We start from the raw sequence: 24,527 nt of genomic DNA, 5'->3' as shown, positions 1-24,527 counted from the left end.
AGCCCCAGACATTGTAGTGTTTGACACTTGCTTAAAGACATTGTTGCAGAGCTGGAGAGGTGTAGCTGATTTAAATGCACAGCAGGTTGGGTGGCTGGTCAGCCATAATGTGGTATAGTTCAGCATATTAATATTTTGCCATAGTGGTTTGATAGGTTTCACTTTCAAGCACTTTCAATGTTGCAATTTCTTCAGTATATCAAGTTTTTGAAGTGCTAAGGTCAAGTCACAGCATAGCTTTCAGTAATGTTAACTTGAGTAAAAAAAAAAGAGAATTAGATATTTCTTGTGATTCAGCTTGTGTAGTGTCTATGTCTGTCATACTGATAGAAACCAGGAAAGCTTTTAGTGTATGATCAAAGTATGTGGACACCACCATATTGATTGTTGCTCATCTAATTTCAAAACCATGGGCATTAAGCTGCCTCTATTCTTTTGGGCTTTCCTCAACAATTCGTCACCTAGGGACGAACCCTTGGCGTTGTTTTTTACACCCTGGGTACCATTAGTTAGCAATAATAAATATGCAACGTCCAGTCAGACTAGTGGTTAACGTTGTGAAATGTCACAGTTTGGTTAGGTTTAGGCACCAAAACTATTTAGTTTGGTTTAGGAAAACATCATGGTTTGGGTTAAAATAACTATGTTACTTACAGAAGTTAAGTAACGTAACTTATGTAACTTACGTACGTTACATAAGCTATGTAAATTAAGTAACTACAAACAATCCATGTTGACTTTTTCTTTCACATTGGAAATGAACACCTGTTTTCTGGGCAAAAAGTCTTGTTTCTGACCCACCCCAGCCACCTCCTTACTCTGACTTACAGTTCCTGTTACTACACATCCTACACCAGCTTTTAGTGTTCATAAATAATGGATTCCCTCAGTGCGCTTAACTATGACGCTAAGGGGCTTCCTAGTGCGTTACAAACGGGCGCCAAGGGGTCTTGACCATGCGTCCATATGTGATGACTTGGGAGTGAGATCGGTTTGATCCAATCATTTAACACAAGAGTTTTAGTGAGGTCCAGCTCTGGTGGTAATGTTTTATCTGTGTTGGATTAGGTAGAGGTTATTATGTTCTTCTTTACCAAAGTCTGAACATCATTTCTTTATTGTGAAATGATCTCCTTTGTGCACAGGGGCATTGTCATGCTGTTGCTGGATGCTGTAGCATTACATTTCTAAGGTTAAAATAACTAAGTGGCCTAGCCCAAACCATAAAAAGGCCCCCACCAAAAGTACACAGAAGTATTTCCTTTGTTTTGTTTAGTTTTCTACACCATGCTTTCTGATTTTGTTTCATCTACATTTTATTTGCTGTAAGCAAAAATTCAATCTAAAGGATCAAAACAATCTCAAGCTGCTGCCAAAAAGAAAATTCAATAGGTACAATTATGACCTATTAGGGCCTTATATGCTTTATTGCGGATGTGCTGTTTGTACCTGCAGCTTCAAATTATTATAATTCTCTTCTGTAGCTGACAACGGAGTGCTCATACTGTAAAGCACTTAAAAGAGAAGGGAGTGTTTAAAGCATGGGAATTCAATGTCATTGTAGAAGCGCATAATAAAATTATCATGGTCTCACGTTTGTCTAAGGCCTCGGTTAGCGCTTTGCAGAAATTACTTTTTAGTAAGCTCTGACTTTGCACTTTCACTGCCATAAAGGGTAGTTTTATAATCGAGAAAGAGCAGGAGAGATGGACATGAAATAAAAAGAAGTGAGGACATGAGTGAAGTAAGGTCCGAAGGGAGAAGCTAATTAGGTTTCATCTCCTCATTTCAAACTTTTGTGTTGGCTCAACTGTCGGCAGTTGTCATTTATAGAACAAGGACTGGATGAGTGGGTCAACTGTCCATTTTCTGTGGACTGTTTCCTATCACTGCTTAATTTAGCCTCTCGCCCACCCTCCTCCCTCACTCTCTTTCTCTCCCTACCATCTCTCTCTCGCTCTCTCTCTTTTATTCAATAATGACGGAGGTAGAGATCTAACTCAGCAGGTTTTCTTTGCGTCGTTCCCATAGTGTCACTTGACAATCCCTGCTGACACACATATGGCTCGCTCCAGGCACGATTTCAAATGCAGACACCACCACTGTGTGTGTGTGTGTGTGTGTGTGTGTGTGTGTGTCTGCGTGTGTGTGTCTGCGTGTGCGTGTGTGTATGTGTGTGTCTGCATGTGTGTGCGTGTGTCTGGTTGTGTGTGTGTGAGTGTGCGTATGGGCAAGTATAGCTAATGCCTAACTTAGTAACACTTTACTTTAACTCCCTTTCTTTAGCCTTTACAAACATTTAATAAATGGTTTAGACCACACTGTAATGTGATTGTAAGCAGAAGTCCTTCTGAATGTTTTTTTATTTACCAACTGTAACTTTTTTTGGCATCCATAAGTTGAGGCTGCTTTATAAACAGATGATAAATGACAATTTAGTAAAACAGTGTTGTAATGATCAAAAATATGCTTTCATAGGAGAAGTTATGACTGTTGACAAATACTGTATATTAATAAAAACTTTAAATGTTGTGTTGACAGGTAAATTATAGTGTGTTATAAACCATTTATAGTGCTTTAAATGCTAAACAAGCAAATCTTGAAAACGGAGCTCACAGAGAAGATTCAGGCTATTTAGAGCCCACAGATCAGCTGATCATCAGCTGACTTCCCTGTGCATCAACCTGTACAGAGAGGTCTACTGATGGTTGTTTATGCAGAACTGCTTTTGCTGCTGCTATTCCTGCTTTCACCTACATGTTAGTCCTATGAGCTGATTCATAGACTGTTAACCATGATATGCACATGTCACTAAACAACAATATTTAAGCTCTTTTGATAATGAGGCTTTTAATTGCTCTACAGAATAGGAGATGTCTCTAGCTGAGCAGGGAATCCACTCTTGAATGGAGCCATTGAATCAAAGTGCGTTTGGCTTAACAAATCTAAACCTCTTCTCAGCTCAACTCAGCTTAGCTGAGAGAAGCCAATTATTACTTTCTGTGTTAATATTTTCAGTTGATGAGGCTTTCTCCCTACTGTATCTGAACAATAAGAATAATGTGAAATGGGGTGGTGATAGAGCAGTGGGACACATGCCTTTGGTGTGAGAGACCCAGGTTCAATTCCCCACTGTGACACACCCACCAAAGTGTATCTGAGACACTTGCGACCTCTGACATATATAGCAAATGTTAGTCGCTTTGGATAAAAGCGTCAGCTAAATTAATAAATGTAAATATTTGCTTCTTCCAATATAATTGGGAACATGCCAACAGTTAAAATGTACATTTTTCTCAGACTAACAATTCTTTTTAAATTGTTTTTCAGAGCAGAAGTCCATTTGACCTTGACATTAAATGTTTTTGTCAAAGTGAATCCCATTTTCTACTAGAAAAAACATGTTTTTTTTTTCATTTTCCACAGCAAACATTCATTTTTACAAAACACAAGTATGAAAGTACAAAATGAGAGAAGAATAAGGACAGGACCTCTCAGTAGTTTGGTTTAGTATTTGGGCTGTTCTGTCTGTGGTCTACAAAATAATTCAGTGATATTCTTGGCATGGAGTTACTTTTTCATAACCCAGTTTCTTGTGTTGTGTTTCCACTCAGGATGACTACTTCAAAAGCTGGGCTCCTGCTAAGTCTCTAGACCAAGGTGAGTCTTGTTTGTTTGATTCTAATGTTTATACTAATGCAAACTGTATATGAGACTTAGGGTAGATACCTCCATACTTTTTGAAAGTTGTCATTGAATACTTGACAAATAAGCCAATGTTAGACTGTCTAAACAACATGATACACTGACGCAATGAAATGTTTGACACATTTTGTTAAATTACAAAGGGATGTACAGGAAGAAAATATATTCTTCAAACTAAGAAGTATTCTTCTGATGCAAGACTTTTTAAGAGAGTAATTTTCTTTAGCTAAAAATAACATTTAACACAGAGATATGGCCATCGTTACCACAGGACAAAGACCTTAAGGAATGCTCATGTTTTACATTTTCTGTACCTTTCAAGTTCATTGTAGTAGCCTTTAAAAGCATGTGCTGATGATATTGTTTAGTTTTATATATATTAGTTTTGCCAGTCTCATTCACAGCAAACATGAATCATCCTTCACTCTATGTCTTTTAATGTTACAGTTTATAGCATGTAAAGTAGAAGGACTCCAAATTAAGTTATTGCACTGTTGATTGAGCTATTAACAAAATCCAATAGTCTCCAATATTAAACATAGGTGTGTGTGTGTGTGTGTGTGTGTGTGTGTGTGTGTGTGTGTGTGTGTGTGTGTGTGTGTGTGTGTGTGTTTGTGTGTCAGCGTGTTTTACTCATGTGGCAACTCACCTTTCTTTTGGGACAAATCACAAGGCCCTATCACTTAATCATTCATTTTTAGGGCAAGTCTCCAGGAAATGAATGTAAGTGAATGTAACGTCCTCTGAAGTGATGAAAATACAATTGTGTGTGTGTGTGTGTGTGTGTGTGTGTGTGTGTGTGTGTGTGTGTGTGTGTGTGTGTGTCTTTTTCCAAGGCCAAATGCTGCTACTTTTCACAGTTACATACTGCTTATGGACTTGCTATACAATGCCAAGTCCACTTTATCAATCACACTCAAGTGTGTAATGCTCTCAGACCCCAAGTAACTCTTGACTAAACTCAATTATTACAAACACTCGCTTACTCTCACGCACACTCTGTCTCATTGTCTGACACACATGTGAACACACATACACACACACTGGCACTCATACACACACACCGTTTGGGGGGGTTGATTGGACTGCACCTCTCAGAAAGACTTTAAATCTTCTTACCACTGAGTACGTTCTGTTCTGTGCTGGCTTGGTTTTGCATATCTAGCACAGTAACTGTAACTCTTCAGGGAAAGGCTTGCTGAGCAGGTTTATCTGGGCCAGCTCCTCATGGATACTGAGCCTAATGAGAACAGCCTCGCTTCTGTGCATCAGATTCTAGAGTTACTCTCTGGTTTCTCAGAGATATCATAAGACAAAAAGTAAACAGAGCATCGTTCTCCTAACCAGGGACTAAATTCTTCCAATGTTATGGAGGAATCCTCTGTGCCAAACTCTATAAGTAGCACAGAAGCCGATGCTAAAACAGATTTTTTCTTACTGTAGAGCTACTGTATGATTGACACACTGTTCTCCAAACATGGAGGCTCTGATTTGCTTAGGATGATTTCTCCCAGATGCAACCCCCCCCGACAATTGGAAGAGAAATCTAGTCTGGGACCTTGGTCGATACCGATGTTCGGGCCAGACTATCTGTTTATGTGTGGGGTTTATAGATGTGTATTTAACTCCCGAACAGCTCACAGACTCATCTGGGATGCCCGATAATGTAATGCATGTCTGACATTAAAGAGTTAAAATGTGGATGATTACATCAGGGCTTTCCGAGCAGGACCACAACAGGCAATAAGAGAGACAAGTCTACAAGGAGATGGAAGCGTCACAAGCTAACATTAGTCCCGGAGCAGCAACGTTAGCTAGGTTCTGTTGACCTGAAGCTGACCGTTAAAATCTCACCTCCAGTTCTTACTGAAGAATAAACAACCTGTGTTGACCTCCTTACTTTCCACCACAGATAGCCGATCACTGTGTGAAGTGAATGTGAAAGTTGGATTGTCGTTTTTGGTTGAAGTAGGTAGAAATTAAAGGCAACGGCCCAGTCATTTCAGCAAGTACCCCAAAATGACGTCTGTTGATGTTATTTTAAGTGACAAAGCCCTCTAGCAACCATAGTAATTATTATGGGAGCAATGGAAGAAGTAAGATGGTGGGTTTTTCAATGTCTGTGGTTAAGGGTTTTGGAAGGAGCAGAGAAATTATGTAATCCTGCAAAAAACATAGAGATCATATTTTGTTGTTTAATTTGTATGAGCTCTTGAAGTTTACTAACATGGGATGTGTTTTCAACCTACATGCTCTTCTGACCACTCATTTCTGTTGACCAGTTGGACCTACAGTATATTTTAGCAAGAGATTTCATTACTTTGGTGAGTACAATGTTACTGTAACCAATAGAACTGATGGCCATAGTGACAAAAAGGAGAGGATGCAATTAACTACAGTTTTCCTTTAATTGTGGCAGGAGACAGTAAAGCTCACAGTAGAAACGAAGGCTACGATATGGTAACCCTAGTTCTATAAGCACAGGTGGAGCCCTCTACTGGACTCTATGGGTACTACCTCCTCCAACCACACACTCGCACTTACCCACTGAAATTTTATCGTGCACGTAGCCGACCAATAGGACGTCGCTACCGTTACGTGCGTGACGTATAAATAGCAGTGTCCCTACTGCAGCACTTGACCGCCTCTTCAGCAGACGCCGTCAGAGCGGCAGGGCTCATCGGTAGACTCTGCTGGACTCTATGGGTACAGTGGGTGGAGCCCGATGACTGTCCGCCCTAGCCACGACAAGCCAAAGTCCACCACACAAAGCCCCGACCACCACATCACCTAGTGATAGAATGGTGGGACACCCCTGAGAAGGTCGCTGGACCGATAGGGGTTTGGCCTGACCATTAACGCCTGCACTGCCCTGACTTCTCACTGAAACGTCAGGCACTGCCAGTGTATGTTCCCCCTCTACACCAAGTAGTCACCAGATCCTCACCTTTCCGATCCTAGGTCGCACTTGCAAGCTGGATCCCGAGAAGGAGCCCGACATATCCAAGAGATAGAAACGCACAAACTGGCACAGTAAGGGCCAAGATGCCATTGTGCAGATCTCTTCGACACACACCCCGCTGAAAAAGGGTCGTAGACACTTCCGAGTGGAATGTGCACGCACCGCTAAGGGTGGGTCTGTTCCCGCCCGTGTACAGGCTTGGGAGAGTAACTCACAGAGCCAGCTGGCCAGGCTCTTCTTGGACAGAGTTTTACTGACTGCACTATCACTGAAATAGTCGAACAGCTGACCAGTGCATCGAATGGGAGCTGTGTGCTCTACATAGGACGTTAGCCTAGCACACATGGACACAACAGATGCACTCTCACCTCCCTGCACCCCTTAAGTGGGGTAGGGGGGTAGAAAGCATCCAGATTTATTGTCTTGGACCTGAACATGCTCCTTATATTCTTAAGAACAAAGGAGGTGTGTTGTCTCAATCCAGCTGCACTGTGGATACCAAGAACCAGCATGCAGCTGGGGTGAACCGACAGGCACACAGCTCACTCACCTTCTTAGCAGAGGTGAGAGCAAGGCGCAGCGTTGTTCAAGAGATAGCATTTTCAATGGGGACTGCTCCAGGGGCTCATAAGTTGCAGATATTAGAGCCACCAACACAAGCAGCAAGTCCTACTGAGGCGCCGAGAGACACGACACTGGTCGCTGTCTTCTCACACCCTGTAGAAAGCGTATCACGTGGGTGAAGACTGTTCTGTCACCAAACCCCCTGTGACAGGAGAGATGGAGCAGCACAAAAGCCCCTACTCCATCAGACCTTGCAGGAAAGAGAAAACAGATCCCACCGAACAGGTAGGCAGATCCGTCTCCCTGTCAATGCATGAACGCTGAAAGCCCAACCACTTAGCTTTACAGCAAGACGTGGTGTAGACTGCCCGCCGCTTGGATGGTCTGTGCGACCTCAGTGGATAGACCAGCCTGAGTCTGCCTCTCCACAATTTTAGAAGCAAAACCTGGAGAGCCTGGTCCAACACCAGCATTGTGCATATGAAGCCTCACCCTTGTGACAGAGCCCCCAAGACCATATGTACAGGCCAGGGCTCTGTCACTGTAGGCTGCGTCACTTCTACCAGAATGACGAACAACCGTTCCCGCCTCACCTAACTGGAGGATGAGATGGGGTGGGGGTGAACGCATACAGCAGCCCTTCTGGCAATGGTGCGTGTTTAACACGTCCATCCCCAAGGTGGGCTGTCCTGTGGCTGAATTGAGAACCACAGCGGGCAATGGGTGTTGGCAAACAGATCTATCTCCGCTCTCCCGAAGCAGCTCAGATCTGCTGAACCACATTGTTGTACAGTCTCCACCTGCTCGGTTGGGGGCCAGCCCTCGACATGAGGTCAGCCACCGCCGTTCTCCAAGCCTGGGACGTGAAGGGCTTTCAGAGACAGCAGGTGTTCTGATGCCCATGTCTATAGGTTCCCTGCCAGCGCCAACAGAGCCGTGGATTGGACTTCGCCCTGTCTGTTGATGTACGCGCTGGAGGAAACGCACCACCACACTAGAAACACAACCTGGAGTGGATTGTGGACATGTGGTGTGTGGCCCCCTCGGCTCTCCTCAGGGAGCCACAACACTCACTGCACTCCCCTGGCAGGTCCCTCCCAATCCAGTGAGAGACTCATCTATGAAGACTGACATGGATGAAGACACCCTGCTGAGCAGCACCCGTGCTGCCAGACAGCAAGAGACCCCCAGAATCGCAGGTGTTCAAATGTTAGAAAAAGCTCCTCCTGAATGCCCTTTCCTTTTCTAAAATGTCTCTGTTCTTAAACTGCCCACATCACATGGCACTCTCCATGCATGGGAGTCACTGCAACATTTTGACAGGACATAGTGAGGTGACTTCGTCGTCTTGAGAATGCGACAGCTGTGCACTTCTCTATAGAGACATTCAGTGCCAATTAGACTTGTTATGGGAGTGCATAAAAACATTTTTCCCAATCTTCTTTTTTCCCTTGCTTGTTCTGCTGCAGCAATGCACTGCTGCTGCAATATGACTGCTCCCGTGCTGCAGAGCTGCTAACGTCACTATGCACCATGCACATTGCAGTTACTCCTACACAAACAACACACCTGGGAGTAATGGACAGCAAAACAATTACACAGTGAATAAATCTGGCCTGCTTTGGGAACATTTGCTGTTTTCATGTGTCTGAATTGCTTCTAGCGGGTCCCATTTTCACCCAACTGGTACTACAGGCACCACCACACTCATAACTGTTCACCTTTTGACTCCATTCAGTGTCAGCATGACAGGCGTCAGATATGAGTCATCCAATGCGGGGCATGATATGGAAAACGCCTGAATCCCTTTCCTTATCAAAGCTACAATACTGATTTGTTTTGACACTATCTTCCTGTGCTGTAGCAAAGGAACGGGTGGCCAAAGAGACATTGTTCTCTCTGAAGATCACATTTAATGGATTAGAATCACTGAAAATTGTAGATAGGAAGAAATAATAGTGAATTAAAAATGAAGAGAGAATTTGAGGAAACTGTAAAACAAAGAAAATAAAGTGTGCATACAGAGTGAATGACATCAGCACTTGGTTGGGGGTCAGTACAGCCGCAAGTATAGTGGCATCAGTCACCACCTGCTGATCTCAGTTTGACTAATGAATCACTGGTTGCCCTTGGAGAATAATCAGCAGCAGGAAGGTTGATGGGGGGAGATCCAGTCCCCTGATTAATCACTTGCCGATGAATGTGTCCCTCCACAGCATCTAACCACTGAAATCAATGGGATCACAAATGATTTGTTGGTGATACTGAGCAGCAAACGATCAAATCCACCACTGGTGAATCTGTTTTCTAGACTTCTTGTGGCGTAATGAGGTCCAGCAGTTGATGTGTAGCTTATTGTGGAGCTGTGTAAACATGTATTTGATTCCAAACTAATCCCACTGAGAAAACTTCCGAACAAGTTACAGTCTGTATGGCCAGTTGGCTGCTTTGCCTCACTGAAATGAACATATGTTCCAGCTCATCAGTATACTGATATTATCCACATGTCAGGATTGTGCTGTTGATTTAGTTGTGGTTTCTGTGTGACTCCGTTTTTCTGTATCTGTTTGGTGACAGCAGGCCAAACTAAACTTTCTTGCAACATTTTAACTCATTTTATTTGTAGCTAGTGTGATTTTTGTGTGTTTTGCTGGCATGAATGGCTTTCTTGAGACAACATTAGAGGTTTATTGTACATTGGGCTTCTGCATATTTACATTTAGCTGATACTTTTATCCAAAGCGACTTAAATTGCTATACATGTCAGAGGTCGCACGACACATTGGTAGATGGGTCACAGTAGGGAATTGAACCCTGGTCTCTCACACCAAAGGCGCGTGTCTTATCCATTGCGCCATCACCACCCTGTTGTGATTTTGTGGAATATTGTACTTTATTGTTATTTCACTCCAATTGAAGTTCTGTCATTTGCATTTGACAGTAGTTTTGATAATTGCTTTGGGATGATGAACTATGGCTGTTTTAGCTTGGAAAATGGCTATAATTTGGTCATACTTATGAAGGCTTTTTCTCTCTAAGAAGCTCTACCACCACAAACACTGCTGTAGAAGCTGTTCATATGATGTAGGTGATACTGTAAATGCATTTTAAATACCAACAGAGCAGGATGAATAATTGTCTGACTCAAATAGTCATAATGCTTTATAATGGTCTGTTAATGCTTTAAAATAGTATAGTATTAGTAGAATGGCTTTCACTCCAACATACAGTATGTGGATATATTTTGTTTTGTTAAAATATATGGTATAAAACACTTGCTTTTGATGTCTCCATATGTTCACTGTTTATGTGACGTGTATGGCGCCAGCATGGGATAATATTTTGAGCATTAAAAACATATATATGCAAATTTTTTGCATAAGTCACACACTTAACATCCTGTGGAGGTGAAGTTTTGTGTCAATTTTTGCTGGCAGCCAATTTACTAAACCAACAGAATCCTATATAAAGTGCTGCTTCCCGCAAAATATATTCATGCAGCAATACAGTGTACCCCGCAACCCTGCTCTATGTGTCCCCCTCACTGCAGTCACTGTTTTCTCGCTCTCCTTTCTGCCTTTTCTTTAAACATTACCCTCTTTTTCTCTCACCAGTTTCACTTGTATCTTCTTCATACTGTACTTCCAGGCCATATATCTCTCACCACCTCTTCACTTCAAACACCTCTTTCTGTGCACTGTTTCTCCAGAGTTTTCTATTGTTTCTGTATTGAGTTCATCTGATGAAATTACATAATGATGAACAATTGCTGAATGTGAATCAACACACCACAGTGACATAAAAACACAGACGAAAGCCTGTGAGAATTTGTTGTTGGTCGTTTTCATACATATTTGATTAATATTTAAGAGGTTTGGTTATTATTGTCACATCCCCCTGTGTAATTGTAGTCTTTTCTGTTCTCTCTTTGCTTTCATCAGCTTCTTTTGCCCAGCAGGAACTCTGTAGTAGAAAAACTCATCAAGAAACAGTACTCTCCAGTGAGAGGAGAAATGCAAATATTAATTTGTATTTCAATCGTTGCTACTTTGGTCAAAATGCACAGAGTGTGATATTAAAGGATAGGGGAACAGTGATTAAATTAAACAGAAATTACACATTGCAATTGAATGTCATAACCCGTCTTGTCTCCATCATGCATGAGGACAGATTGGAGAATCGTTCGCAATGAACTTGTTACCATGGTGACAGCTCATTGGCCTGTCTATTTGCCAGTCATGGATGGTTAACCTGTTAGGCCTCTGTGCATGTTCTGCTGAATTCTATAGCTTTGTAAGGAGGTAGGTGTGTGTGTGGGTGGGTGAAACTGGCCTGTGTCCCGGGCAGCCCAGCTCACCCTGTGGGTGTGATTAAACAGAAATCTGTTATACTCAGATCAGGACTTCATATGTTCATGGTGCGCCAACACACTGCCCAAAGCTGACCCAGGACCAATGAGTGAGAAGTCACTTTCACCAGCTTCTGTAACTCAATGCAATCTCTCATTCTGCATTTCTTTCATCGGCCTTTCTGAAAAGATGATGCGTGTTTCTGGGTTTTACTTTCCATATTCTAAGACAAATTGGTATCCACTATAGCTCTTGCTATTAGAAAGGTAAACCTCCGTGATTTGAACAAAGTTACATAACGATTATTTTTTGAACATACGACAGCTCCCATGAAATTTTACCAGCACCATACAGTGGGTACTTAAATCATTGTAACTTGGTTTTGTTCACATCAATGAAATTCAACAAGCTTTTCTAATATCATCATTCCAACATCCTCTCATGTCTGAACTAACCATTCTGCCTCGACTCACCCATGGACTCACTTCTTTTGTCGAGCTGTGGCGTTTAACCCATGGTGGTCAAAGGCTTGGAAAGAGTGTTGTTGGCTGATAAAAACAGAAAAAAATGGATAAACAATGATATCTAAACACAAGGTCCACTTGCTTGCTTTTTCTGGACCTTTCAACTGCATCGCACCATCTTTATCAGCAGATTTGCTCAGTTGCCTTCCCATGATCCAACTCTGATGAGCTAACAAAGATTGTGAGATGTAGTTGGAATCTCCTGTAAAAGCTAGTAAGAGGACCTTGTGTTCATTTTGTCAAACTACTATTTCCAAGTTGAGCCTCATAAAGAGAGTAATATATAAGTGATTTTAATTTAATTAGCCAAGCAGAGGAATATGAGCACGCACACCCAGGTTAGCCTAGTTTTTTGCATACAATACACAAAGTGAACTCACACACACATACACACACACATTTTTGGTTACGCTCTCCACTCACCTGTGACTGACTGCACCAATCTGCAGTGAGAGCGACTGCCTTGTAGTCATTAAAATATAAGCTATGTCCTGACATTTACTTTTACTTTTTCCAATTACAAGGAAGCAGAAATACCTTCTGTCAAACAATCTCATACACTTGTTCACACAAGCTTAAGTCTATTCTTGACTTTATGGCCATACTGTCTTACATATTTTAACTGAGTGGCAACATGATAAGAACCATGCAAACAGGTCAGCTCAGCCTTCATCCAGTGTCAAACTCTAAATTTTACTACAATTTTTCTACATTTGCATTATTTTCTGCTTGGTCCCATCTGTAAAGGTTGGAGATTTGCCCAGAAAAGGCCTTTAAGCCCGAGCAGGGAGACGTAGAGACAAGCAGGGAGAAAGGGTCCTTGGCTGCAGATAACAGTTGTACTGTCAGCAAGACCAATGTTAGAATCAGTTCTCTGGCTGTTTCATTCTGGGTCCTTGTGTATGGGCCCAACAGATTTGTGAGGCTGTGATTGCAATGCATTATCCAGAGAGCCGCGTCAAAGGGAAGATTACAAATGGCAGCCAGTGCCCCATTATCACAGCCAGTCCAGAGGAGCACAGGAGAGTCAATCTGGCACCAAGACACAACAAGAGGACTCAATACTGACAGAGAAAAGACAATACAAGTTAAGTTTCACAATTTAAATTTTCCGGTATTTACTACTCCTGTCCAGTTGCCTAATTAGATTACATAGTGAATAAGTGGTTTCTATGGGAACCGTTTTGGCAGCATAAACAGAAGTCATTTGTGATGCGCTCTGGTTTGGCATAGCAGCCACAAACAAAGCCTCAAAAATCGGGAGCTTCCAAATTGCCAATCAGCCTGATTAGACGTGACATTGTGTTTTCCCAGCAGAGAGTTCGTCATTGTTATATATTTCATCAGCTATTTCTCCAACTCACTAAGCCTCTGTCTCTCTCAAGATATGCTGTCTGTCTACTTCCATTTCTCATCGGCCCATCTTGAATCTCCCCTAACTCTGTCACTGCTTCTTAATACATTCTCATATAACCATCTTTGATCTGCACCTGGAAGAGCTAAAAGAATCTGAAAGAGAGAAACTGATAAGAAAAGAGACAGATAGGACAACAAACAACGGTGAGCATCTCAGGTCTGTGTATTAAATAAAGTGTGAGCTAGAGCAAGAACAAATATCTCATTTCAGTGTAATGTGCTTAGGGCTTGTCGCTCGCTCTCCAGGCGTTCTTTAAACATTGTATACTGCTCTGATTTTAATGGCTTGTTGGCCACATCATAAAAAGTGATCAATATCCATGACCCTCGGCTCAGCTCTTATCTCGCTATTTCAGAGGGGTGAGCATTTGTAGTGTTGAGTCTTAGCACATAAATGGGACTATCAGCTGAAACGCACACATACATGCTACAGTGATTTCAGACGGATGCAGTAAATTAATCAGTCACACACACACAAACACACACACAGGTGGTAATCAATGATACCTGGAGCCTGCTGAGACGCAGAGGAAGGAAATACACACAGGCACACCAAGGGTATTGTTAATTTAATGAACAGATTAAACCAATCATATCAGCAAAGCAGTTAAATTTCTGTTTAGGATGGAAAAGAAGAAATGGTATGGAAGGAGAAACACTGAGCAACTAATGAAACAAAGAGAAATGGTGATTAAGAAAGGGTAAATGTTGGCAGACGTCGCCACAGTGAGTAGAGTGAATTGTTACTGCCCTGCACGTCCAGTTTAGAAAGACAGAGCCAAAACCAACAATGAACTCAAAGCAAAATGAAGCTGTGAATCAATGGACTGCAGTGTTTGAACTGTGCTGAACAGGCTGTTTTCAAGGGGAGATACACACAACAGTAGATCACATAGACGGCAGATTGAATGTGTGTGTGTTTGTGCGTGTCTTTTGATTCTGCCCTTTGTGCCCCATAGCCAATATAGAGCCTCCAGTTCTCATCGTAAATTAGGATAAATAAACTTTAGAGGATGTGAGCAGAAAGCCGTTGCTAGCGATCATAGCAGGAGCCCTCAGGCTAAATGCCAGTATGTGAAAGTGACAGTGGCATCAGAGAGTCTCGAGGGAGAGAGGCAGAGGGAGATACAAAGATATACAGACACAAGGCCTACAGAGAGCACTTGAGAGAGATTGCTTGCAGAGAGGATAACTCAGATAAGAAAGTCATCCAATAATGAGGAGAACAAGGGACTGGCAAAGAGGAGTGGAAGAATAATGAATAGAGAGCATATTGACAAAAAACAAAGTTGTACTAACTTTTTGCCGCACACACACACACACACACACACACACACACACACACACACTTCTATAGTTGTGAGGACCCTCAGTGACATAATGCGTTTCCTGGACCCTTACATAAACCTTAACAGTTACAACTAAAATGCCGACCCTAACCATTACACTACCCCTAACCTAAACCTAATTCTACCCTAACCCTTCAAACCAAGTCTTAACCTTCAAACAGCCCTGTGAAGTTGTGAAGACCGGCCAAGAAAGTCTTCTTTCCAAAAAATGTCCTCACTCTGTTGGTTAAAATCTTGTTCTGGTCCTCACTATGTAGGGAGTACAAGTATATACACATGCCAACAGCTTTTCCTAGTCATTATATGCAGTCCATGGTCAGTCTATCCTCAAAAGCCTTGCTTGCTAATAAATACAAGAGATGGATGAGTTCAGGAGTTAATCATCTCACGGTGTTAATGTCACAGTCTACAGACAGCCATGACAAACTTCCTGTACCTCAGTGTTTGGCTGCTCTGCTCCCTCCCTGAGGCTCTGCCGCCACTGGCCTGCTTCCATATGGGATGTTGTACCGCAGTGTGTGTGTAAGAGGGAGGATGGATGAGTGTTTTTGTATCTAGATGGATAGGTGCATTACTTTGCTTTCCCGTGGCTGAGTCTACTTGTTTGTGTGTTTGGTAATGATGCTGTGATGATTATTGCTTTCAGACAAGAAAAATTATGTTTGTGTAACTTTGCAGCACCACCGAGCCTGGCTTGGGATTTCAGAATGTTTTTTCAGGAGATTAAAAGCATTGTTTCATAACACACTTGTTTTAATTTGTGAAATTGGAGCACTGAAAGCAAATGTTATAATCTATGTATTGAATATTTAAAAGAATACCTCAACATTTTAGTAGATTCATATTACTTTTCAAGATGAGAATATTGATACACATCACATGCCTGCACAGAAAGGAGCTGAAACCAGGGGTGATAGCTTAGCTTTGAAGGTGCTGATAGGTGTTTATTTGAACTTTGGACAGAACCAGGGTAGTAGTTTCCCCTTCCTTCCAGTCTTCATGCTAAGCTAGGCTAATTGACTCCTTGTCCAGAACAGTGGCATTGATCTTCTATTCCAGAGGTCACTAAAAGGCTATTTTAATCCACGCAGCTTTTTATAGCATTTACTGTACTGGTTTAGCAGCCCAGGAAACTCACAGACCAATCGCATGTGCTCCAATCGTCTCATGTGACGCTCGAGTCCGCGAGATTCACCAGAGACGTTTTGGAAACGCACACGAACTGAGGAGAGGGTTAACAAATAACCTGCGCAGCTTTTTATAGCATTTACTGTACTGGTTTAGCAGCCCAGGAAACTCACAGACCAATCGCATGTGCTCCAATCGTCTCATGTGACGCTCGAGTCCGCGAGATTCACCAGAGACGTTTTGGAAACGCACACGAATTGAGGAGAGGAAAGGGAAAAGAGACATTCCTCCCACGGGCAGTTCAAACCCAGAATATCTCATAGAACTCCAATGCTAGCTGGCAGGACAAACTAGAGCTCACGTTTCTCACTGAACAAGAGAAAGTAGGAGTGGTAGCTCTGTAAGAGGGAATGAAAGAGAAGAGGAGGCATTCCAGCTGTTCATTTGTTATGATGTGTTGAGTGTTTATTATAAAATTGGTTAAGAATACACTTCATCACTTCAAGCTACACTTAATTCATTTTTCTAAAAATTAGGCACTTTAGTTTAGTTTACTTAAATTTAGAATTTATTATTAGAGTAGTTATTATTTATTATCCCTCCAGTTTTATGTGAAAACTGACTATTATTTGATTTGACAGTCAGTTGTTGACTAAAAACATATGTTGATACAACTATACGTTATGGTACTGAATGATAACCAAGTTAGTCGTTTTGATGTTCCAGACCTTTGCTTCGGGAAATTTTCTGTAACTGGACCTCTTTGAATTCTAATTGAATACTCCTGTTCTATTCTAACACACATAAGCATATGTCACAACTACTACTTTAAACATGTATGAACTAATTCAAATCTGTTTTGTTTTTCTCACTTTTAGAGCGAGAGGCCGAACCTGGCAGACATGGAGACCCAGGAACAAAAGTTCACTCAGGCTCAGTCAAGAAGACAGTACAGGATGGTGAGTTCGGGAAGCATCATTTTCATCAGTGTTAGGATGTTTTTAGTGACTGGAAGTTATAGCTTAGGCCAACATGCACCCAAAAATGAGCTGATACGGCAATCATCTTGTTTTTGCTGTTAGCTGAGTTGGCTAATCTGATTTGGCTTTAATATGCCGTATGTGCTGTTAGCTGAATGGGCTGTGAACTTAAGTGCTGATTTATTTGTCTAATTCATAATAAGAATAAAGCTAGCCCCTTCATTAACATGAAGCTATTTCCCGGGTTAGCTTCAGTACTAACATCATGGTCTGTTGGTGCATGAAACATGACATAATATGAAAACTGTAATTGGAGATTTAGCAAGTGGGCAGCTATATGAAGTAAAGATTTCTCTTTTCAGAACACAGTAGCAAACCCATCAGTTCTTGCAGCTTTTCAGAGTTTAACACTCTAACGTGGGTATAATGAGCTGAAATCCTCTGTAATGCTATTTGTTTGAGATTACAAAAGGTAACATCAGAGACATTTAAATTGCTTCCTCTCAGTAACCAAAGAAACTGAATTCTGCAGTATATGGAACATTTATTCAATTAATTTGCTTTTGGTCAGTTTTTGATTATCTCTACATGCTTTTATTTTTGCATCAAATTTTTTCAGCATTTAACTTGATTTACTGAAATGCAGAGGCATAAGATTTAATCATTATCTGAAAAAAAATATTTTAGAACTATGCGTGATTAATAGATGTTTAAAATGCATCATTTTCATCAGTGTTAGGATGTTTTTAGTGACTAGAAGTTATAGCTTAGGCCAACATGCACCCAAAAATGAGCTGATATGGGACTTCCTTATTTACTTCTTAGTTAAAGAAGCAGTTCAATGACTGCAATTTAATTTGATAATACTGTAAAAAGAGGAATTAATAAACTAATATTATAAGATCATTTACACAGAGATAATTCATCAAAATAGATAAGTTATAGTCAATTGGTAATGTAAAATTGATTAATTAATTGTGGGGGATTGTAGTGAAAAACACAAGGCTAATTTACCTTGCTTTTATGTCTACTAACCTGAAGTAATCGACATGGCACACTTAAACTTAAGGAGACCGCAGAATTAAGTTAATTTTTTCAGGAGCTTGCACGTCTGGTGTACAAACAAGTTGAAGTGACTGCCAATGACCATTCTCGATACACCACATGGCATGCAACAACAAGGCTCCAGAGTGTTGCTTAAATGATTACAGAGTTGGCAAATGGAAAACTAAATGGGGAACCAATTGGTGAATCAAATGCAATTTAAAATGTGACTGATGCGCACATTGTGTTCTGTTCGTTTGGTAATTACAAAACCAATTACACATGTTTTGATCTAATTCAATAGAAGATTAGCTGCATGGTAACATACATAATCCTGAGTATCAAAGCCTAGATAAACAACAAAAACAGCCGCAGCCATATTGTGCTGCTGTGAGATTAAGCCTGAATAAATAGCTTTGCTGTCTCAGTACATCTTCATGTGCTTGAGTCAGTTCACTGCAGAGGATGGGCTTTGTGGTGAAGGTTTGGCTATATAGTTTTTTATGTCATCCTGATCAGCTCTGAGTAAAAACCTGTGTCACTTATAACACTCTAGAGCTATGTCTCTGTCAGTTTTGAGGGAATGTTTTGTTCCCGTAGAAAGCTGGAATTCAAAGATTTACATTAAAAAGATGATGATAAAAACAGTGAACATTCAGTTGTGAAATGGAAGTGCCTGGTATTGCCCCACATGTGCTATATAGGCAAACAAACCATTATCATTTGCTTTTTAAATGTTCAGTGTCTAAGATTTAGTGGCATCTAGTGGTGAGGGTTGCGAATTGCAACCAAATGCTCACTGACCGCTCATGCCTCACTTTGCAAGCGCGTTGGAGAAACTACGGTGGCCAAAACGCTCTGTCGGCTCTCGTGCTAAATAATACATGTGGTCCTCCATTTGTCCAAATTTCATCTCTCTTCTTCTAATACACCAGACCACGACTACTACTACTACTACTACTACTACTACTACTTCTAATGATGGCAAGTTTGAATCTTTTGACAGACTCAAATCTTCAAATCTCGTTCATTAAAATGAACTAATCTTTTTTTAAGTCATTTTGTTCATTTTGTTCATTTGAACTAGGGTGGTTATTGCGGCGCTGCAGCACTCTAGTGTGCAATAAATAAATTTTAAAAACAGCACAGTTCTCAAACATGGAAGGCTACCTGGCTTGCTTTATTTGACAAAGTATAATGCACAAATCCACCTCTTGATCATTTTCTATCATCGTTCTATAAAGCCCCACATGTAAAAACCACCAAAATATGTTGTCAATATTCAATCGCTACTACTAAATCTGTCCATTTTCACAATCTTTCTTGAGTATATAACTAGACAAGCCATATAAATCCATCCATTGTCAACCGCTTATCCCGCGTACAGGGTCGCGGGGGGCTGGAGCCAATCACACCTAAGGACAATTTTAGGGTCACCAATCAACCTAGTCCACATGTCTTTGGACGGTGGGAAGAAACCAGAGCACCCGGAGAGAAACCACACAGACCGGGGAGAACATGCATACTCCACACAGAAAGGCCGGGGCAACCAGGGTTTGCGACGCTGCTAACCACTGCACCACCGCGCCGCCCCCAGCCATATAAATGTGTATATATATAATTATAATTACTATCTAGTGCTCATTCATACAGTAGCCTAACTATCCATGAATAACATCTATATATTAACATCAGATTTCAGAGCTGGGAATATTTTGAAGTAATATGCTTGGCACACTATATGAATAAAAAACTTTAATAAATTATTTAAAAAATAATAATAATCTGGATAAAGCCACCAAGTTCTTAAAAGTACTCCAGCACAGAGAGAGAAACAAAGAAATAAACACATAATATAAACAAAGCAGTTTGGCAGGTCTGGATGCAGAATCGGCCACATCAGGTCTGGATTATGCAGACAGAGAGACATAAACATAAGCACATCACTCTCAAACACTGCCAGGTTGTTCACCAGTCAAGAGCTGTGAAACAACAGCATGGCTCTGTTATAAATAAAAAGTAAAAGTTACGTTGCGTTCTCTGCCGGTCCTGGATCAGCTGTTAGCTGTAAACACACCACAGGGCTAACATTGCTATGTTGTTGTGTATCAATGTTTTAATTACCGGGTCCATTTGTTTTGGAGAGGAGACTACCTCGGAGGTAATTCGGCTCCCGGTAGAACCCTGTCAGGGCACAGAAGTGGAGCGGACCCAGAGCAACTCTCATCAGGTGTTAACTGTAAACACTAGCAGGACAAAAGTTACAGTACGGCTGTGTTAAAACTATAGCACAACATCACTGCGCTATAATACGTTATTTTTTATTAAATGTCACATACTTATAACAAAATAGTTATATAATGTCAGTCCAGTGACTGTTACCTGACAACCGGCTTGCCTCTCATTCTCCGGTGCTGGCAGTAACTCAGGCTGCCAAATGAACAAAAGACTCTGAGGACCTATGTGAGTGGTAAAACGAATAGTTCATGTCTGCTCCACAGTAGCTGAGCTGTCACATGACAAACGAACAACTCAAACCTAGACACCCACAGTTGAGATTCGTGAACTAATAATTTCTGTTTCCTGTGCTGACAGAGCCCATGCAGCTGCCATGTGACAAGTGAACGTTCGAGTCCAAGATTCACGCATGCGTGAAAATTAATTACTCCCCCAAACTACTCATTCCTCCTGAGTCCTATACATGAGTAGGTCAAATGAACAAACGTGATTTGAACAACGCAAAACTAACTTCTTCTTCTTCTTCTTCATACTCATGCAACATAGTAACGAAACGTGCTTTGTAGAGCAGTTTATCCATTTGGGCTACTGTAGAAACTTGGCAGTGCAACATGGCGACTTCCATGTGAGGAGATCCGTGGTGTATGTAGATAGAAATGGCTCATTCTAAGGTAATAAAAACATAAAGGTTTGTTATGTAGGGTTTTTATACACCACTGAAAACATAGTTATGTATATTATATTGCACTGAAAAGGGGTTTTGAGTCTGGTTTGTCACCTTTTTTTCACTTTAAAAAATGTTTTAGGTAAAAGGATGATCTGATGGACACACAGAACTTTGGTGTCTCATATCCAGTACAGTTGTTTGTGTCCGTTTTTGAGTAACAACAATAAAATTGTGAATATGAGTGGATAATAATGGAGGTAGAGGAGATAAAGGGCTCTTATATCCTCTTACTCATTAATGCTTACACACAAAGACACACATGCATGCACTCACACACACACGCACACACATCAGCTTCAGATTAATGAAGGCCTCAGTCTAGGACAGTGCAAAAACATTTAATTATCCCTGACACTGAAGGTGAGGCAAAATTCCAGACCTGTCATCTGTGTGTGTGTGTGTGTGTGTGTGTGTGTGTGTGTGTGTGTGTGTGTGTGTAAGCGTGCGAGTGTGCGTGCGCGTGCGTGCGTCTGACAACGGAGGAAAATGAGGGCGAGATCACAGTGTGTCAATGAGCCAAAGAATCAGGCTGTAAGTAGTCAAGACCTCTCCTGAATTTGACAGAAGGTCAAACTGACACAAACTCATGTGGTCATTCAAGATCCTTGGGGATCTTTTGTTTTGTTTTTTGTTTTTTAAGCTAAAGAAAACAGACCACATTGTACAAGTGTAAAATGCAAACCATTCACTTCTAACCCTGCTAGTATCCAAAAATAGAGTTGCTGTAATTAGTCAATGAGTTTGATTCTAATTTATTTATTTATTTTTATTACTAGTGACACTGGAAAACAACATAAGTTTTGTTTTGTCATCAATCAAAACAAGTTTTAAGTCAAACAAGGTACATTGTACAGTATTAAAAGCAAATTTTAGCTGACAAAGAGCCTGGTTTGGTGTAGATACAGAGCAGTATATCACAGTATCATCAGCATAGAAATGGAAATTTGCGTTGGAGACATTTTGCTCAAGAATATGATATATAATATAAATTGAAGTGGTCCCAGCACTGACCCCTGGGGCACACCCTTGGGAACACTAAAAGGGCTAGAAGTGAGACCATCTACCTGCATGCACTGAGATCTACTTGATAGAACCAGTAGTTTCCAAGTCAGCAGACGGTTTGTTCTGACAATCCGACATTGAAAAGTCTTTTAATATTGTGTGATCCACTGTATCAAAGGCCTTAAATAGATCAATGGAGAGAGCTGCACAATGTTGTGTTGTTGTAAAGAATCAATAAAATCATTTACTACTTTTAGGTCTGCTCTAGTTGTGTTGTGTTTTTTCAGAAAACCTAAAAATATATATTTAGTAGTTAGAAACTCTTTCAGTTGTTCGTTCACCAGAGTTTCCATAACCTTAGCCAGGATGGACAGTTTCGAGATGGGTCTGTAATTGTTTAAATCTGTTGGGTCTCCCCCTTTTAACAGGGGAAGAACAAATGCAGCTTTCATATAAGTGGAATTTAATTTGTGTCCAGGGACAGATTAAAAAGATAAGTCAAAGGTGGTACAATAAAATCAAATGCCAACTTTAGAAAATAAGGCTCCAAGTTATCAGGAACAGCCAATTTTCTAATGTCTAAAGGTTTAAGGGCTTCATGCACCTCTGAGACTGTAAATGGAATAAAACTAAAGGAATTACTCAGTCTAATATGACCATGAATACGACCTTTAGGGTGATTTTGATGTAAAATGTTGAGGGAGTCAAACAAGGAACCAGAGGCAATAAAATGCTCGTTAAAACAGCCAAGCATTTCAGCCTTCTCAGATATTTTATGTGAGTCCTTAAGAATGCATGGTGGCAGCTCGACGCCAGTTTTATTTCCAGCCAAGTATTTAATCATCTTCCAAAGTTTGAAGGGGATTGTGTAGATTTGTGTAGTTTCTATGAGAAAGTGGTCTGCTTTTGCTTTTCTAATAGCGATTATGCACAGATTTCGCATTCTCCTGAAAAGCAGTCAGTCAGAATCCAGGCCTGTTTTCCTGGCTTTTGCCCAGGCCTTATTGCGCTCGTTAAGTGAGTTGGCTAAATCTGAAGTAAACCATGCATTGTTTCAGTATTTTAATCTATACTTTATGAGGGGAGAATGCTTGTCAACAACTTCTTTAAAATCATCTTAAAAACATTTCCAGGCATTTTCAACATCAGCAATAAGATACATTTTATCCCTATCAAAATAGAACTGGTCATGAAAAAACTCTTCCGTTCCGTAAAATGTTTCATGTCATGCTTAATAATAATGCATGGCTTGGTTTTGGGAATTTTTGTATTTTTGACTGTGGCTATAACACAGTGGTCACTAATGTTGTTTGCAAATACAGAAGCTGCTCAGTATTTATAGGGAACATTGGTTAGGATAAGATCAGAGATGATTTTTCTGGACATTTCAGATTAGGTCTCGTGGGACTGTTGACAAGCTGAAAGAGATTTAGCGAGTCACAGTATGCTTTAAAATCATCAGATATTGGTTGTAACCAGTTCCAATTTAGATCTGAAATTCAGTCCTGATAAAAGCTGCATTAAAGAAGGCAGAGCATCACTGACAGCTGAAGGTGTCCTATAGAAATCAACAACAGTAATATGGAGAGTCCCAGAGACCTCGAGATCAAGAGCTAAAAATTCAAATTGCTTACTCACTGATTTAGAGAGAAGCACATGAAACTTACTTTTAATCCTGTGACACCCCCGCCCCTTCTGGGTCAATCTTTCCTATATACATTATAACCATCAATGCTGATATCCTTATTAAGAACAGATTTGCATAGCCAAGTCTCTGATAAGAAAATTACATCAGCATCAGTTGAGTGTGCCCAAATACAAATCATATCCATCTCAGAGAACTGCGAACATTGAAGTAAATAAAACCTAGACTGGCCCTAGATTGAAAATTGGCAGGGGTTTAATTTAAATAAAGTGTCTGGGCCTGGGTTGGGTTGCACATTTCGTGAAATCAACTGCAACAGAACAATTAGACACCTCAGTTTGTTTTGTTGTTTGTTGGAGGATTCATTCTTCTTTCTAGTACAACGCTACAAAGGCAGCTTTCAGAAATAGTAAATTTGTCTTGTAAAGCCATAACACTGATCAGACGGGCTAAGTCCAGAGGAGACGAACAGAGGCAGGGGCAGTGATCTAACGACTGGTGCACAGACAGATATGCATGTCCCCCAGCATGTAGTGACTGCCTCTGAAAGTCCTGCTCGGGAGTAGTTGGTCCTGTGATGGCTTCCACACATGCTGCTCAAAGTTAATAAACACAGTACAACAAAGGGCAGTGACATTGCACGTTCCGTTCCTAGACAATGCCTTAGTAATCCGGTCCGGCTATTGATTCTACTTTAAAATATTAGACACATGTAATATTTTGCAGTCAATGTAGTACACATTAGAGTGACCTCAAGATCATATAAATATCTCAAAGAACATATAAATGTGTTGTATTTGTTTTTCAGTCATGCTTGCACCGTGGCTCTGTCAGTCTTAAGTGCGCGAATGATGCATGGTGAAAATTAGCTTTGTTTTGTGTCTGAACACACCT

General features: G+C 40.9%; 1 protein-coding gene across 3 annotated transcripts in view; it reads left to right on the top strand.

The window, feature by feature from the left end:
* spock1 (SPARC (osteonectin), cwcv and kazal like domains proteoglycan 1) overlaps positions 1–24,527 on the top strand; it is a 109,504-nt gene that overhangs the window by 47,636 nt on the left and 37,341 nt on the right. For all 3 annotated transcript variants that reach the window (XM_038700097.1, XM_038700095.1, XM_038700096.1), the window contains 2 exons: positions 3,615–3,660; positions 16,876–16,956. In XM_038700097.1, the coding sequence (XP_038556025.1) occupies positions 3,615–3,660; positions 16,876–16,956 (127 nt within the window). The remainder of the gene's footprint in view (positions 1–3,614; positions 3,661–16,875; positions 16,957–24,527) is intronic.

This window comes from Micropterus salmoides, unplaced genomic scaffold (assembly GCF_014851395.1).
Source record: "Micropterus salmoides isolate LMB-PRFRI ecotype aquatic unplaced genomic scaffold, ASM1485139v1 Ms_hic_scaffold_5, whole genome shotgun sequence".
In the NCBI taxonomy this organism is placed as follows: Eukaryota; Metazoa; Chordata; class Actinopteri; order Centrarchiformes; family Centrarchidae; genus Micropterus; species Micropterus salmoides.
The sequence above is the reverse complement of the archived record's forward strand: the minus strand, read 5'-3'. Positions and strand labels throughout refer to the sequence as shown.